At 45.4% G+C, this 17,175-nt stretch overlaps 1 protein-coding gene across 50 annotated transcripts in view; it reads left to right on the top strand.

Annotated features, from left to right (window-relative positions):
• The window catches only part of CACNA1C (calcium voltage-gated channel subunit alpha1 C), a 700,658-nt gene that overhangs the window by 499,975 nt on the left and 183,508 nt on the right, over positions 1 to 17,175 (top strand). For 46 of the 50 annotated variants that reach the window (XM_064377571.1, XM_064377563.1, XM_064377574.1 and 43 more), the window contains exons 6-7: positions 1,675 to 1,833; positions 8,645 to 8,841. In XM_064377571.1, the coding sequence (XP_064233641.1) occupies positions 1,675 to 1,833; positions 8,645 to 8,841 (356 nt within the window). The remainder of the gene's footprint in view (positions 1 to 1,674; positions 1,834 to 8,644; positions 8,842 to 17,175) is intronic. The other 4 variants (XM_064377576.1, XM_064377544.1, XM_064377590.1 and 1 more) reach the window with 2 other exon arrangements.

Below are 17,175 nucleotides of genomic sequence, written 5' to 3'. Positions count from 1 at the left end.
GAGCCAGACCCCACAGGGCCCTCTAGGGCACAGTAAGGATCTTGGTCTTCATCCTAAGAGCAGAGGAAGGCATTCAAAGTTCCAGCAGGCCTAAGGCAGCCTGCTGAGCAGCCCTCCAGCTGCGGCCTGGAGGGGAGCCTCCCAGTGAGTGTCCCTTTGTGTCCCATACCCACCATTCTCTTGCCATGGGAGGCTGTGGCACTGAGGCCCACTGAGATGCCCCTCATGCCTGTGTAGCCCACATTTGGGGTTCCCCCAACCTCCAGGAGCACTTGGAACACATCTCCCACACCCACCCCAGCAGATGCCCTGAAAGTCGCTTTGCAGTTCAGTTTTCAACTTTCTTTTCGGCTCCGTGTACTCTAACACTAATGTGTGTACGACTTGCTAATTAATGGAATCATTTAAATCTGAAAACATCTTGTTCTAATGGGAGGCTGCAAGTACTCTCATTAATTCACAGGTAAAATCATTCCAGCTTTTCTCTTCTTTTTTTTTTTTTTTTTTAATCTTTTCAGCTTGGCTTAATAGCTGGGGAGAATTGTTCTAATCAGCCTTGTGAGAATCACACCACCAGAATGAAAAGCACCAACAACGGACTTGGGGTTTGGGGAGGGGGTGACCAGCATTTGTTTATCCAGGGGCAAGGGCAGTGTAAAAATGTGAGGGTGAGAAGCCCTACACGCGAAGGTAAAGACACAAAAAGTGACCTGGGTGGTGTGACTAGGAGGGGGGTGGCCTGTCTTGTGTGTGTCAGCGGAGGGACTGGCTCTGCTGGAGGGAAGGAGGAGCTGCCTCCACCTTCTCATCTGGCTTGTGAAGACTCACTGCACTTGCCTGGGCAGGAATTTCACACGTGACTTTCTCAGGGCTTGGTGTCATCTGGGGGTGACTTGTTGGTAACCACCTTCTTGCCATTTGCAAATGATTTGCAGTGTCTGTTTAAATGAGCGGCATCCCTAGTGTGTTATTTCTGGTGTAACCGAGCTTAGTAAGGGGGACCTTCTCCCCATAGACCACAGTGCAAGCCCCAGACCTCACCACCAGCACCCATGTGCCCAGCCAGGCTCTTCCTTTACTCTTTTTTACCAGAAGGATCTGGGTGTGTTTTAGAGTTTCTTTTCTTGTGGTATGAAGAACATAACAAAATTAATTGTTTTAACAATTTTCAAGCGTACAGCTCAGTGGCACTAAGTCTATTCACACTGTTGTGCAACCATCACCACCATGCAGCTCCGAAACTTCTTCCAGTCCCACCGTGAGGAAAACCTGGAGGATAAATGAGTCCCTGCATGGCCATCTTGAGTCCACCTGAGCTCTCACTGTCCTGAGATTCTGCTCTAGGAGAAAAAGATGCTCAGTTGTCTCTAAGACGGGGTATTACACAATTTGACAGTTATGGATGAAAACAACATGTTCTTCCCCTTGGAAGTACAGCAGCTGCCAGTCCTTTGCTTTGGATGAGTCTCCAAGACAGATTTGGAGTGAGGCCAACCTGGATTTAGACCCCTGCACCGTCAGTCCTTGGCGTGTGGCTCTGAGCCTCTGTCTTCCCATCTAAACAACAAGGCTGGCAGATCCTCCCTTGCAGAGTTGTAGGAAGATTGCATGAGATCGTGTCAGCACAGCACCCACGGTGGTGCTGGGTTTTAGTGAGTGACTCTGTCCCCGCAGGTCTCCAGGTGGTTCTGAATTCTATCATCAAGGCCATGGTCCCCCTGCTGCACATCGCCCTGCTTGTGCTGTTTGTCATCATCATCTACGCCATCATCGGCCTGGAGCTCTTCATGGGGAAGATGCACAAGACCTGCTACAACCAGGAGGGCATAGCAGGTAAGAGGGGCAGGCAGCCACGCTCCTGAGGCCCTGCCTTCTATCGCTCCCAGCACCGTTCCCGCTGCAGGCTACACCAGCGTGACCAGCAGAGCCCGGGGAAGGCCCCCTCCACTCACATACCTGCTGGGCATAGTTAAGTGAGAGGCAGAGACCCATATCCTTTTTTTCTCAGTTCCAGTTTTTGTTTTAATCTCTGTTAAACCAGCCTAATGCAAACTACTTTCAGCACTTTTCAATAAGCGACACAATTTGAGAAACATTTGAATAATTTAGAACCTATCTTTTGTCAATCTGCCACTTTTCAAGCCAACCCTGAGTGTTTTAGGAATCAGAGCTGAGCTGGGGATGCTGGTCTCTGCTTCTTGCGCACTTCAGTGTGGCTGGCCATTGGGAGCCCTTTCAGGGAGCTGCTCAGCCCTAAGCAGCAGGCTCTCCCAGTACCATTCTGAGATCTTTCTACCTTCGTGGTGCTGATTCTGGCCTCTCTGTAATTATTGTTTCTGCTTCTCCATTCACAGCTGATGCCCCAGTGCCCCTATCCCAGGTTGGGGAGGAGGGCAGGTGGGAATCACCCCCCTTGCCAACAGCCAAACTTCCTTCCCTCCAAGAGAAGGCTTACCTCCACCCCATGACTCCCAATCCCTTCCTTTTTGAGCCTTCCCACTTCACGTTCCTTCTATAAATCAATATATTTAACAGCAATGCTGGCTCATTAGGTACTTCCCTGCATGGCACTGGAGTTTTGGCTTGCAGGATATGCTGCAAGCTGCCGCTAAAGCTACTAACATCACAGCTTGGCCTTTTAAAGAAACATTTAAACAGAAATTGACAAGGCTTTTAAACAGACCTATAAAGCAGCTTAACACAAAGAACTTGTTAAAAAAATATCCCCCTCCCCAAAGGGGCTAGCTGTGTTAAATGTATAGGATGTTTTTTCACACAGCAAGATCCATCATCTTAGTTTTTGGCATCTTGGTGGAAAAAGGGGAGCATCATCTGCTGGGAACAGTGAAGGATACCTAATTTTCTCCATCGACCCCACACCTTATTCCCACTCGGTGCCAGCATTCAGTTAAATGGGACTCCTCTGGCTTCGCTGGGGTGAGGAGGGATAGCTTCCAAACAACAGGGAGTGAAATTCGTAGCAGAAACCAAAGTGGATTATTTTCTATGTATGATCTGGTTTGACTGGATGGATTAACTGTGTTTTTGTGAGGTTTCTGGTTTATTTCCACATAGCTACAGTCCTAAAAACAAAACAAAACAAAAAACCACATACACGAAACATACTCCTTTAGACACAGAATCACACAAATGTTTTCACTTTTTCGATGGAAGTCTGTTTAACAGGAGATGTTTTTCACTCTAGAGAGAATTTCCAAATTACTTGGGTCATAATTGTATAAAATAAACTATCATGTTTTCAAAAATAGAATCCTTGTTAAATTGGAAAAAGCAGATCTTGTGTGTAGCTAAAATTCTGAGATTTTTCAGCCTTGCTTCAAGAGATGCAATCCATATGTGAATAATATTTTCTCTTTAATTAAAATCCTTCCTTTTATTCAGGTTCATTTGTAGCTAGCTCAGAACCAATAAATTTATATGAATTGTGTGGCTCTGTGAGAGCTCATTTTAAGACTCTGTAAGAGCTGACTGTGGTATGTCTAAAGCTGATGCAGTTGTATTAAAATTATCAATGACCCATTTGACCCAGACTCCTCAGGAAGTCACAGACATGTGGAGTCTCAAAGATTTCCCATCAGTTCAGCAGTGAATGATGGTGAGGCCCTGACCAACAAAACAGGGTAGAACAAAATGGTGGAATTCAGCCATCGAGCCAAAGACAGCAGCCCCGCCGTGCAATCAGATGTCTGTGTACCACAGAGCTAAGGAGGGCGGCTCCAAAATGCAGGTGATTTCCATCATCCTAATGGGAAAGCAGCCCAAGTGTGCTTTCTGCCGGTGGTGGGATCCTGCAAGGGCCTTGAATATTGGTTGGAAGTCCTGGGCTTTGCTACCAGGCCTCAGTGACCCTGGATAGTCTGAAAATGACAGGCATGGTAGACAAAGAAAGCATGACACAAAGAGGGAGCCGTCCTCAAGGCCATAGTCTCAGGGCCCAGTGAAGAGGTCGCCCCAAGTACTGAACCTATCATAGCCTCCCCTGTGTTTAGGACAAAGACAAGACTTGGCCTCCCCAGTTGGAATGGCCAGTTTAGGATCACGTTGTCCACCCTTGATAGTAAACCAGGAAAAGTGCCTGAGAAATTGCTCCTACCAAGAGAGTCATCAGATTGTTTATATGTTGAGTTTATCTTTGTCTGCAAGTTCAGAAGAGAAGTAGGCTTCTGTCACGGAAATGGCCATGAGTCACAGGGGCCAAAGTGTCAGAGGACAATGACAGAAGTGCTCCAGAGAGAGGGGCCCTTCCAGGCTCCACGAGAAGGTGGCCTCACTCATTCGCCTGAGCCAGACTCCCTGCTGGGAAGAGGGGCCCAGGACACAGCTGCAGAAGCCTGTCCTCTCAACCTCTGCAATCAGAAGCTTGCCCTCCCTTCGTTCCCAAACCTTCCATCTGATCACAAGCCAGGACCTACTCTGTCACTCCCAGCACAGCACAATGCCGCTGCCATTGAGCCCTTGTCCACCCACATAGTCACCAGTGCAGACAAGGAGGGAAAATGTGCAAGAATCCGGACATATCCATGCAGCTGTGGAGTAGAAGACCAAATACTTGCAGGCTTTCAAATCAACCCCTAAGTGTTTTGGAGAGTTTCACATAAACTTTGGAATGGGTGGTTTAAATTTTTTCTTTCTTTTTTAAAAACCTTTCAGGTTTTGGATTGATTGAATTACCGTATTTTCTGCAAATTTATATTACACAAAACTGCTTTGTGAGCCTTTGTTGTAATTTTTGATGAGATTTACATCAAATTCTTTTCAGAGTCTGATTATTATTTCACAAACTATGAATTTTATGTATCTCTAGATTTCAAAACACATTTGGTTTTGAGGCATGTTTCCAATAAAATCCACAAAGAAAGCTCTGGAATTATCCAGGTGAACCACGTTCTGCCTCACGGCTGCCCTTCCAGAGAACAGTCCCTGGTGAAGATGGTCTCAGAAGAGGCAGTTTCCCTAATCCCTGCGACATCTGCAAGGCGCCTTCTCAGCTCCTCAACAGACACATCACCATATGCCGACACCTTTTGTTTCTGGTTGTCCCATCTGTTTGATGGTGGGCTGAGCCAGGTCACTCTGAATAGCTTCCCAAGCACAGTAATTACCCCCGAGACTGGCACAGAATTGGTTGGCTAAAACCTGGAAATGAAATCATCTTCATTCTATTCACTCCTTAAAGTTGAGTTTTAAAAAAGTAATTGATTTTTGTCTTTAGTGATTTCTCCTTGGAATCACTAACTGGAGCTCTCCCAAGATTTCATGTTTTTGTTGTTACTGACTGCGTTTCTAAAATCTCCTAATCTTCACCTCCATTATTTTACCAAAAACTTAATTTAGGCTTCCCAGAATGACTCTACCTCTCTTCATTTCTGTTTTAAAATGTAGAACCAGCATTGCTTTGTTTCTTTCTCCAACCTTATGTTCCCACTTTCCTCCCTGGGACTTCATGACTCTGCAAAAGAAAACCAACACATTTTTACGTTTAAGCAAATTTCTCCTCCCCCTAGAGTGTGTGTTGCTAGGACCTGCTAATTGTGTGTGTTCACGTTTTTTCAAGTGTTCGCTTTAGTGCTTTTTATAGATACCTATTTTTACCAGACCATCTTCTTAATTGTTCTCAAATCTTTTTTATTATTGTTCAAATCAGATTTTAAATAGAAGAATGGCACTAGAGCCTTTAGATAATGTTTCTGAATCTCATGCCGTTCTCTCTTATTAGTAAGATCACTTCCCCTTGGTGCCATTTTCTTTTTCACAGATATTTATAAAATCCCCAGAGATGTTTTCCTGCCTTGAGGACACTCAGAACTCCCTTTGGCAGCCTTCTCCTTTCCCTCTTTGTGATGTTTCAGGAATTGGGAGTGCAGGGAATGCTGTCAGATGGGCAGTCCCAATGTAAAGATTAACTGCATCTTTATTCTGCTAAAAAACAAAACATTAGAAAAAGATGCAAGCCTCTCCTTTACTTTTTCACCCTCTCTCTTTGTGCCGTCTCTCCTATCATTCCAGCACTTTTATCACAGTGACTGAACATGTCTCTCTAGAAAGCTATATCTAGAATGGGTGAGAACCCAACAGAATTAATGATCCACTTGGCTCTTGGTTTTCTGGTCTCTCAGCTCTCAAATTTTTAGGTGCTTATTACCCACTTTTTCATGTCTTATTTAGGCTTAGGGTTTACATTTTAGTCTCCCCTTTTTTTGTAGCATCACATCCAAGTTTCTAAAGACTTCACATTTCTGAAAGTCACAAAAAGTTGTAATTAGAGGACTGCTTATTTCAGCTGCATTCATGGAGCCCTCCTGGGAGCTGGACCCTGAAATGAGGAAATGGTATGAATAGTGTCTCTCTGACAGTTCAGGGACCAGCAGTGAAGACCTTTGCACCTTGATCAACAAACACAGGACTCACACACACCTTTAAGCACCGGCCCAAGAATCCTCCAGGAAGCAGCATTATTCATAATAGACCAAACCTGGAAACAGTCCAAACGTCCATCAGCTGGTGAATGGATAAACATACAATGAAAATACACTGCTCAGCAATAAAGAGGAACAGAGCCTACTGATATATGCAACAGCACAGATGAAACTCAAAACATTATGCTAAGTGAAAGAAGATGGACATAAAAAGCCTCATAGTATGTGATTCCATTTATATGAAATTTCTAGAGGAGGCAAAGCAATGGAGACAGAAAGCAGATCAGGTTGCCGGGGGCTGGTCATGGGAGCAAGGATTGACTGCAAATAGGTGCGGGGGTTTTCAGGGAGTGGTGGCCGTGTTTTAAATGGATTGTAGTGATGGCTGCTTGACTATGTAAATTTACTAAAAATAATTAAGCTGTACATTTACATTGATGAATTCTGAGGCGTGTAAATTTTAAGTCTATGAAGCCTATGGGGTCAGTGGGAAAGAAAGAGAGGAGAGGAGAGGAAGGAGGAGGAGGAGGAGGAAGAGGAGGAAGAGGAGGAGGAGGAGGAAATGACAGAGGAGAAGGAAGAGGAAGTGGAATTGACAGAGAACAAGGAGGAGGAGGAGGAGGAGGCCACAAAGATGACCACGAAGGCAATGGTGACAATGAAGAGGAGGACGAGGAGGAGGAGCTGCCACTGCTGCTGGGAAGACACAGTCGGGCATATATTTTCAAGTAGACTCTATTCTCCTAAGAATTATCTCTTACTTAAGGATTAATATTTCTCTTCTTGTCTTCCTCTTGGGAGTGAACAGCTTCAAATTTAAAGCCACCAACTGAGAATCAGCCAGCTGGCCAGTCATCTTCAATGCAGAGCCTATGTGCTGTAGGCAAAGTAATCACACGTGTGATTGTTTTGATATATATAAAACAAGAAAACAATCCTGGGTAATCTGTTGTTTCTAAATGAAGAACTATAAGCAAATTCTCTCTCTCCTGGAGCCTATTTTCATTGTTAGAGGCAATCATTTGTTTGCTGGAACTGAGGCGTCTTCCGTCTGTTTTTGTCATTACTTTGTCTGAAGACAGAACAATGTCTTTGATTGCACAGACTTTTGTGAATTCCACACCATTACCTTCCATAGCCAGAGCCAAGACTTTCTCAGTGTTTTCCCATAATGGAATTTCTTAGATCAGTCAGGTCTTGTTTAAATTTACCAAAAATCTCCACACTCAAAATATATATCACATCTTCATTCATTAATTTGCTGGCAGCTATTCCCAGCACATGGCATTAGTCCAACTGCTGCCTTTAGCCACAGACACTGTGTTCTACTATTTCCTGACAAAGCCCCGTCCGTACTGAAGAAGCATGCTTCCTGTCACTCACCGCCGCTCTGTCTTGATTAGAGGTCAGAAAATGATTCTTCTCTTCGGAAAGGTATTCATGCTGGAGAGCAAAAGGCAGAGCTGTGAGGTCCCACATGACATGCATGAAGTCCAGTCAGTAGTGTGTCCTCCTAGGCTGTAATGAAAATGGCTGCAGGTCATCCCTCTCCCCTGTAGTCAGTCTATTTTCCATCTTTCCCCTATATTAGGCTTCATTGTAAAGTGACTTGCATCCCCGGCAATGTATCCTCTACTGTGTAATGGAGCCATGTAGTTAGAAAGCACTGTTGGATGGGATTGGTTGGCTATCTATGTGAAGTAGCCATCGGATTGATACTGTCCTTACGCTAAATCCTGGTATTCCAGTAAGTGTCTATAGAATTCTACTACCAAAAAAAAAAAAAAAAGAAAGAAAAAAAAGAAAATATGGACTTCCTATCACTTTCTGGGTCAGTTTCCACTTGCAGTGGTGGCATCATCATTATTTTTTGATTGGCCATTTGATTATGATGCTGACATATTGCAACAGAGTGGCCCTACTGTCTTTGAAATCAATTACTGAGATTAAAATACAGCTTTTACAACAGTGAGTGGAAAGGACTGACCTTCTAAATTAATGGCAGCCTAAACGGAATGTCCACTTTCTGATCATGCTTGATTCACATCTAGGGGACCTGATGCGAACGTGGCTTGCACTGTTGTTGTCATGGTTGCTTTGCGCATCCCATCAACCTCATCCTGTCACTTTTCTCTCTGACTTCTTTCTCTGCCCACTTCTCTCCCTCTCTGTTGCTCCTGTCTCCTGTCTTCCTCTGGCCATTTGAGATGTTCCAGCAGAAGATGACCCTTCCCCTTGTGCGCTGGAAACAGGACATGGGCGGCAGTGCCAGAATGGCACGGTATGCAGGCCCGGCTGGGATGGGCCCAAGCACGGCATCACCAACTTTGACAACTTTGCCTTCGCCATGCTCACAGTGTTCCAGTGCATCACCATGGAGGGCTGGACGGACGTGCTGTACTGGGTACGTAGCAAGTGGGCAGTCAGAGGGCAGGAGCACAGAGGCCATGAGCCCTTCCCTGACACCTCCCTTTCCCCTCCTCCCCATGGTCTAGGGGTCACATACACATCTTGATAGAATGGTTGATGAAGAACATCTTTGATTTCTTCCAGGTCTTGCCTGAGAAACAAGGCATGAGCTTTTCACCCTAACGAGTCCCCTCCCCGACCTGCCAGCCTTAGGGAAAAGTTATTTTTCAGTGCGTCCCACCACAGTGCGAAACCCTGGTGTGCAGGCGTGGATGAGCTGGCCGAGCTGGCACAAATGTTCCATTCAACTCCTCCTCCCACACGGAGTTCCTTCTGCCCTCGTCCCTTTCTTGCCCCTTTCCTCAAAAGGGAGCTAGAAGGCAGAATTATGAATTCTTAGGGTGAAGAGAAAAAGTCAGTCCTGGTCTTCTGAAAAGAAATTATATAAAGAAACCATTTTTATTGAATTATGTAGCGTTGTGACCTGCTGTTCAATTTTGACTTTCTATTTTAATCTTAACATATTAGAATAGTCCACCACGCAAATGCATTGGCAGCATTTTCACTATTGCCAAAACAGGCTGCTGGTCATGTGATGCCTATTTAGAAATACACTTTTTAACATGTTCTAGGATACATGTGCAGAACATGTAGGTTTTTTTACTTTGAGTTCTAGGATACATGTGCAGAACATGCAGGTTTGTTACATAGGTATACATGTGCCATGGTGGTTTGCTGCCCCTATCCACCCCTCATCTAGGTTTTAAGCCCCACATGCGTTAGATATAGAAATACCACTTCTCGAGAGCCACCCAATCAATAGTAAATCTTCATTTACCTTAAAGTTGCCCCTTTTATTATCCAGTAGCCAACACTACTTTGCCAGGCTTCGAGCCTCTAAAGTGCCAGATTTTTAAACTGCCTACCCCGCAGGCAAATCCACGCTGCATATTTGAGCTGTCTCCATTCTGGCAAAGTCCATTATTAGGAAAAACTCCAGAAAATGTATTCTTCAGAGTGTCTCCAACTTCAGCATGAGAAATGACTTGCCAGAATCCAGTGTTGTCCTCCAGAATTTGGGCGAATAAAGCATGCTGCCAGTCTTAAAAATACCATCTCCTTCAGAGTTTTGCAAATAGGCAAATTGATTTGGCCATCGTGAAAACAATCTAAGAGCCTGCTCAGGGAACAAGTCTACAAACCAAAGCAGGGAAGAGAGAGAGGGGAGCGAATGCTTCCCATTGAGCAGAGCTGCCAGATCAAAAGGAAACCATGCCAGGAGAGGCGCTGCCTTCTTCCTGAATCGGAAGGAAGAGTTTTGTAACTGTACAGATATGTGGTGCACAGTATTCTATCATATGATTTCTTTAACAGCACGATGTCCTATTGATTCAAAAACCCTCTTTCTGAGTTTTTATGTGATAGGCAACATGCCAAAACCCAGTGTTGTTCTGACATGTGAACCTCTCTCTGTAAGTGATGATTTGAAACTTGCCCAAGGACCTTGTACCCAGCAAATATTTCCTGAGTGTCCTTGCATGCCAGGGGTGCTCCTAGGCTCTCAGGATTTAGTCATAAACAAGATCCAGTCCAGTCCAAGTAGCTCGGTCAACTAAATTCTAAATCGAATTATGGCGATGTGGCTGGACCCGTGCCACAGCAAAGCTGCTGTGTTGTGACAAAGGTCACATCCCCTCTACCTCAAACTCAAATGAAATATTGGAAAACATTTCTCAGGTTCATGATCAATAAGAACTTGGTTTTGAATAATTTGTAAGACAGAGAGGAGATGAACTTATTACACTTAGGCAAATTTGTTTTGTTTAGCAAAGCAGACCAAATTCCCAAGTGGCCCTAACTGGTCTTTCTTCCTCGTGTGGGTCCCTCTGACCAGCCAAGGAAAGAAACATCCTTCAGCCAACAGGCAGTTTCTGCCTACAGGCCATAGAATAAATGATTGTGTGGGACTGTGCTTTGGGGCCTCATCCCATAAGCTTCAGATCCATGCCTTCCATGGCATCAAACGGAGGGCAGGTGGCAGAGGAGGGTGGGTGGAGGGTAGGAATAGATATGATTTCCTTTGCTGATGTATTTTTGTGTTCTTCCTTCACCACTCCCTTCTTTTCCCCCACTACAAGTCATTGATGCCCCACCAGCCAGATGTGACCCAAAGAAATACTGTCATAATGACAGCCGGAGCGGGGAAGCAGAAGCAGCAACTGCAGCCACCAATTTTCAGCAGCTGTGTTGTGCCTTCTCCCCTGGGGTGCGTGTGATAGAGCTCAGGCTGGGAATGGAAAGAGTGTCAGAGGTGAAGAAACAGTCCCAGCCTCATGGGACATGCCTCTCTCTGATTTTTCCCGCACCTTCCCAAAATGTCCGTGTGTGTGTGTGCATCTGTGTGTGTGTGCACGCCTGCATGTGTGTATTCACACACGTGCACATACACACACCTAAAACTGAAACCTGGGTATTCATGATAGAAGCCCTTCCTAGCCCAGTGCTCCTGCTTTCAATTTCTCTAATTGCTTAGACCTTTCTATGGCCGTTTCTTCCTTCTTCCTCCCTTTCCCTCTTCCTTTCTCCCCAGCGTCCCTCCTCCTTAGCCTCTAGGCCAGTATCTCTAAAGCACAGACTCTCAAATCACAGAATGTTTTAGCATCAAACATAAAGCTTTGTAAATATAAAAATACCCAAACCTCCCTCCAAGCCATTGAATTAGAAGCTCTGAAGTTGGAGCCCCACTATCTGCATTTTGAAAAAGCTCTCCAGGTGATTCTGATTTCCAGGCCAGAGTTTGAAAATGCTGCAAATCTAACCTATTGAACCTCATGGTGCTGGTATGATGCTGCTGGCTTTGAATTCATCTAGGGAGATAGTTTCCATGGGGAGAAAGGGGAAGTAAGGTCTTTAACTCAGAAAAAGGAATTGTCCTTCAAGCACAAAGGGCAAGTCTAAAGGACTTGAGAAGGAGCAGCCAAGATTTTTAAGTATAGTAATGCACAGAAAACCCAGAGTGGCTTTCATTCTAAATCACCAAACAGCCGGAAAAGAATAGGTCACTAAAGCATCAAAGAAGCGATTGGTCAGCCGCTGGAGATGGCCTGAGATAGAAGGGACACAGGAGGGCACCTAGCAGAGGGCAGTGCTTGCTTCCTGTTGTGGGTGATACGGAGTCTCTTTCTCTTTTCCCCTAAAATCCGTTATTGCATTCCATTGTTACGATTTTGAAGAGTGGACTAAAAATAAAATCAGACTTGGTCAAGTAACACTTGAGCATTGCTTCAGCTATGAAAGCCATTGGCCATGCATTGCGTTGAGGCCCCAACAAGCCGAGCAATTTGCTGAAAACATTTCTTCTGCCTAATATCCTGTTTGAGGCGTGTGCAGATGATGACACAGTAAGGAAGGGCGGGCACCAGGCATTTGAAAACTAAACAAAACTCGGGTTTGGGATGTGGTTTCCTTAGGAAATTACTTCTTAAGCCAAAGCCTCATCATTTCTTCTCAGAATGTCCAAGCCTCTTAAAAACAGATGAGTAGGTGTGGGGAGTGGGATCAGATAAAAAGCACTGGCCTTCTTCAGAAGCAGTGAAGCACCAAGGAGGGAAGAACCTAACGTGTAATGTTATCATTGGTTTCCATTCTTACTTACACGTGGTTTTTTTTTGTTTGTTTGTCTGTTTTTTTCAAAAATCTAAACATCCCTACTCTTTTGCATGTGATTCAAGCTGGCTTGTCTCCCATGGTCTATGCATGTGCCTTCTCAAAGATGGAAGAGGTTGCTGGGTCAACCTCCTTTTTAGGACCTTGTCTGTAGGATTCATAGGCATGCTCTGAGAATTCAAGTTGGTTTGAAACTCTGAGCATGACCTGTTTACACATTGTGAGCAATCACAATCAGGTGACAGAAACATCCATCAATTAAACATGTTTTCAGTGCTGACTTTGTATTCAGCACTTGAGACCAGCCCACTCCTCACAGGAAACAGAATGACATGGCCACTGATCTGGGGTTTGGGACACACGCAGAAGGTTACAGGTGAGAATGGTGGGAGGGGGGCAGCAGCTAGGCTAGGCGTCACACTAGAAAACTGTTTCTAGCTCTTTAGGAATCTCAATGCCTGAATAATTCTTCATCAGGTGCATTCTGTTGACTTCTGTCCACCCCATGCCCTCCTGGGATCCCCAAGAACATTGCACGTTGTGAACCGCAGTAAGGAGCCTCTGGCCTGTGTTATCTGGGGCCCATGCCCCTTCCATCCTATTGGGGCCACCCTCTTCCTGACACCACCCATTGCCCCCTGCATTCATTTCTCCATGATCAGTTCTTCTACTGATATTTTTTAAAGTTAAAAATTAAGCTTAAAAATAAGTTTATAAAAAATAATGAGAAATCATATAAAAGAAAGATTTTTAGAGTCACAAATAGTGTCTTCTCTAGTATCTGGGGTTTGTTTTGGTTCGGCCAACAGGAGACCCTTTGAACAAAAGTCTACTGAGTTAACTTTTCATAAGTCATTTGTCAGCTCCACTCTTCATCTTGCCATCCCACTGCGTGTCTGGATGTGCAGAGAAGGTATTCCTCCTAAATTCTCACACACACACACACACACACACACACACACACACAGAGACAGCTATTAATCTCTGGTGTTTGTGCTGCTGAAATATCCCTTGTTTATGACAAAGGCCTTTTGCATCCAAGTAGGTTGAATTTGGGTGTTTTACCCTATTTTTTCTACTCTATCTTCACAAAGCCACCTTCTTTCACTACAGAATATAGAGTTGCTGAAGGCTTCATAAAAGGTAGAGCTGAATTCTGCTGATGACCTAAGAGTCATTCTAAGTGAGGAGCTGAGAAACCCTCAAGTATCCTAGAAGCAGCATCCAGGGCCCTTTCTCAGGCATCGGAGTAAAGGCCATATTAGGACCTACTCAGGATCGGTGGTGCCTGACTTTTCACCTGCCTCCATGCCACCCCTCAATGCACCTGTTGCCTAAAACAGAGAATCCCTGATCTAAACAGTAAACTGGCTATTCAGAAGCATATCAAGGAAGAGAATCAGCATCTTTCAAAGCCATTCTTTATTTATTTATTGGGTTTCACTGTATTTATTTTGTTGGCATTAGATGAGTCCTTACGATTCTATAATTTAATTTATCAAACATTTCTTGAGCATTTGCTGTTTCCTGGGACAAGGGGTGTGGAAGCACAGAGAAGAATAAGGCCTACCCAGGCAGTTCAGGTCTAACAAAAGAGGTGTGGGACGTGCGGAGGAACGCAGCTGAGCCATTCGGGGCAGTGCGCTCTGTGGGAGCAGGACAGCCCTGAGGGGCACAGAGCACTCCAGGACTAAGTGGGGCTTTGCTGGACCAGGAGAGAAGGCTTTCTGCCTGGGGAAAGCAAGCTTTGTCTCAGTTTGGGAGGCTGAAGAGACCTGGGTTTTAGATTCTCTTGACATTGCTATGGCTGTGAGCCAGCTGTCCTCTGCACAGGTCTTCAGATTGGGGGCCGCCACTCTAAGAGAGATCCCAACCTCCCACATGATGTCAGTGCATGAGTCCATCTGATTTCATGGATTTTTAAATACGGGGAAGAACTTCTTTTGTTGGCTCACCTTGGCGATCAGAGCATGTTGTTTTCTTCCCCCATGTAAACTAAGCTTTTACCTGGGCTCTGAGGCACTCCTGGGTTTTCAGCACACAATAAGTAGGTGCAGGGGTGGGGAGGAGCCAGGCGGAGCCTGTTCTGCAGCTTCCTGCTCACTCGGTGCTCCGGTAAGGCAGCCACCCGCCTGTGTTCCAGCAAGCAAGGTGACATAGGTTATGAAAGCCGCAGGTTGATGGGGCTGTTGCCCTGAGCTGACGCGTTCACTGGCAGCAGCAGATCCTGTCCCCCAGTGACACTCCATGTAAAGCACCATGGCTTTCACAGATTTGCACCTCCTGCCTTTTGATGGCAGGTGTCAGCCTCTCTCTCCACATTTGCTGAAACTATTCAGTCTTTTTGGATCCACAGTGCCTGTGCCAAAAACCCTGCGGGAAAGGTACGCACAGCTTGAAAACCCATGGAAGGCTGCCGGGCTGGAGAGTGGCCTTGAGGAGATGGGCTGGGGAAGCTTATTCCCATTTATCTTTTTGAGGAAAGATAAAAGGTGGACTTGAGGGTTTAAGCCTGGGTTCTCTTCAAGGAATTGGATGCTGGTTTCCACAGGGTCTCTGGGAGTTTTCATTCAATGCCCCCTCCCTTTGCAGTGAGGCTGTTTCAGCCAAGGCAGGGGCTGTCCTGCCAGTTCCTGGGCCTGGATGCCCTCAAGGCTACAGACAATGAACTGAGGAACATGACTTAATGGTTCTAGAAGACCTATCCTTTATTTCACCTCTAAATAAGGGTGTCAGCAATCTGGGTCGTTTAAAAAAAAAATCTGACTTTATTCTTTGTTTCTTAATAGCTCCATTTCAGCTGCTTTAGGACATCAATCTCATGACTCCAGGCATCACCCTACTTCAGAGCCACCCAGCTTTATGTGTTCTCTACTCAGCCAGCCCCCTAAAGTAGGTGGCCCAGAATACAGAGGAAAAAGTAAGAGGGAAATGAAAGGAGAGCTTTCCTTTCAGACCAGAGCCGGGCAGACCAGAGAATCGCCTTCTGTGGCAGCCGAGCACTGCTCACCCAGATGGTAGGGTTCTGAGGACCACCCTGGCCTCACCATCTCCATCTCTCATCTGTTCTCCTGCCTCCTGCCCTCACCTGCTCTTCCCCATCTTGAACCTCTAAAAATTCAGCCCACAGCCCAGGAAGGTCCTTGGGGAGCTCACATTCTAACATGGAAGTCAAACAGCAAATAATAAATGTAATAAATAGATAATGATACAGTTATCAAATGGGAAGTGCTCTGGGAAAGCAGAGCAGACATGGGAAAATGGGCATGCGCAGTAAACCCACGTTCAATTGATTTTCACTATGGCATGGCCAAGTGGACACACTTTGGGAATCTTACCTCCTCATGAATGTGGGATCCCTCAAGCAGGGACCCCAGACACAATATTTGCTCTATTCACAATGACTATGTTGGGTGAATTTTCCTATCCAAAATTTAGTAATATCAGATACATATCAATGAATCTGTAAAGAACATATTGGGATGTAACACTTCAAACCAGTCAGACTAGCCAAACCACTCAGTACTTCTCAGTCTTTTATTTCTGGCAAGCAGAGAACATAATGTTTATCCAGCGTACTTAGGCGAATGCATGAGGCTGCTGAAGCTGCAAAGCCCAAGGGCTGAGGGCATTAATATCCTAGCTGTCTGAACTCCTTTGAGGCCCCTGGGTGGAAATCGTGAGGTTGTTATCAAACTGGAGCATACCTAGAATCACCTGGGGAGGTTAATATGCAGACTGTGGACCACCCTGAGAGGTTGGGGGAATGGGGCAGGAATCTGCTTTGTTAACAACTCTACCAAATGTTTCTGATGCTGGTGGCCCTGGGACAACACTTTGAGGATCGCTGCTGTGCAACCTTGCGGAGGTACATGGCGAGCCACAACACTTGTCTTGTTACATTTGAACTTGGGAGCTGTGGAGAGAGCAGTGTAATCAGTGGTGCTCAAGCTTGCGTCAGAATCACCTGTAGGGCCTGTTAAAACATGGGTTGCTGGGCCTCCCCCACAGTGTCAGGGTAAAATCTAGGTATATGCATTTCTGAACAGGCTCCCAGATGACACTGAGGCTGTTGGTCCGTGGACCACACTCTGAGATTCATTGATGTGAATCATTCAGGATGCTTGTGTGCTTTGGAAGTTTGGGTTTCTATGATCTAATTTCACAAGGACAAAGTTGGGCTCATTTTTAAGAAGGCAGAATTTAACCCAGTTTAGTCAGAAAGCATCAGAAGAGATAGATTTGAGGAACTAAATCAGAATAAGTTTCCTCACCACTGGCTGGAGGGTGGATGTGAAGATTAATTGCAGATAAACAGCTCTGCAATTTATCTTCACATCCACCCTCCAGCTAGTGGTGAGGCTGATAAATGTTTAGTCATATCTTCTTAGGAGCAACAGGTAGAGGAGGCTGACATATATTGTTTGCCTATCTCTGTCGTGTAAATATTTCCACCATGGTTAGTTTCAAGCTACCAGTGTGGTCACTGAACACGAAGCTGGGAAGAGGTGCAACGGTGAGCTCCCCACAACAGCCAGGAGCCAGCTCCAGGCTCTACTGCCTCCGACTCCCATAGGGGTTTGTGACTTTTCAGGGCATTCGCCACCATTCAGTAGTTACCGTCAGTTTCCATGTTAAGGACCATTTCCATCTAAGCTGTGGC

This window comes from Aotus nancymaae, unplaced genomic scaffold (assembly GCF_030222135.1).
Source record: "Aotus nancymaae isolate 86718 unplaced genomic scaffold, 86718_ANA_hifiasm-v0.15.2.pri h1tg000016l, whole genome shotgun sequence".
Taxonomy (NCBI): Eukaryota; Metazoa; Chordata; class Mammalia; order Primates; family Aotidae; genus Aotus; species Aotus nancymaae.
Note: the sequence above shows the minus strand (reverse complement) of the source record. Positions and strands in the feature narration are given on the sequence as shown.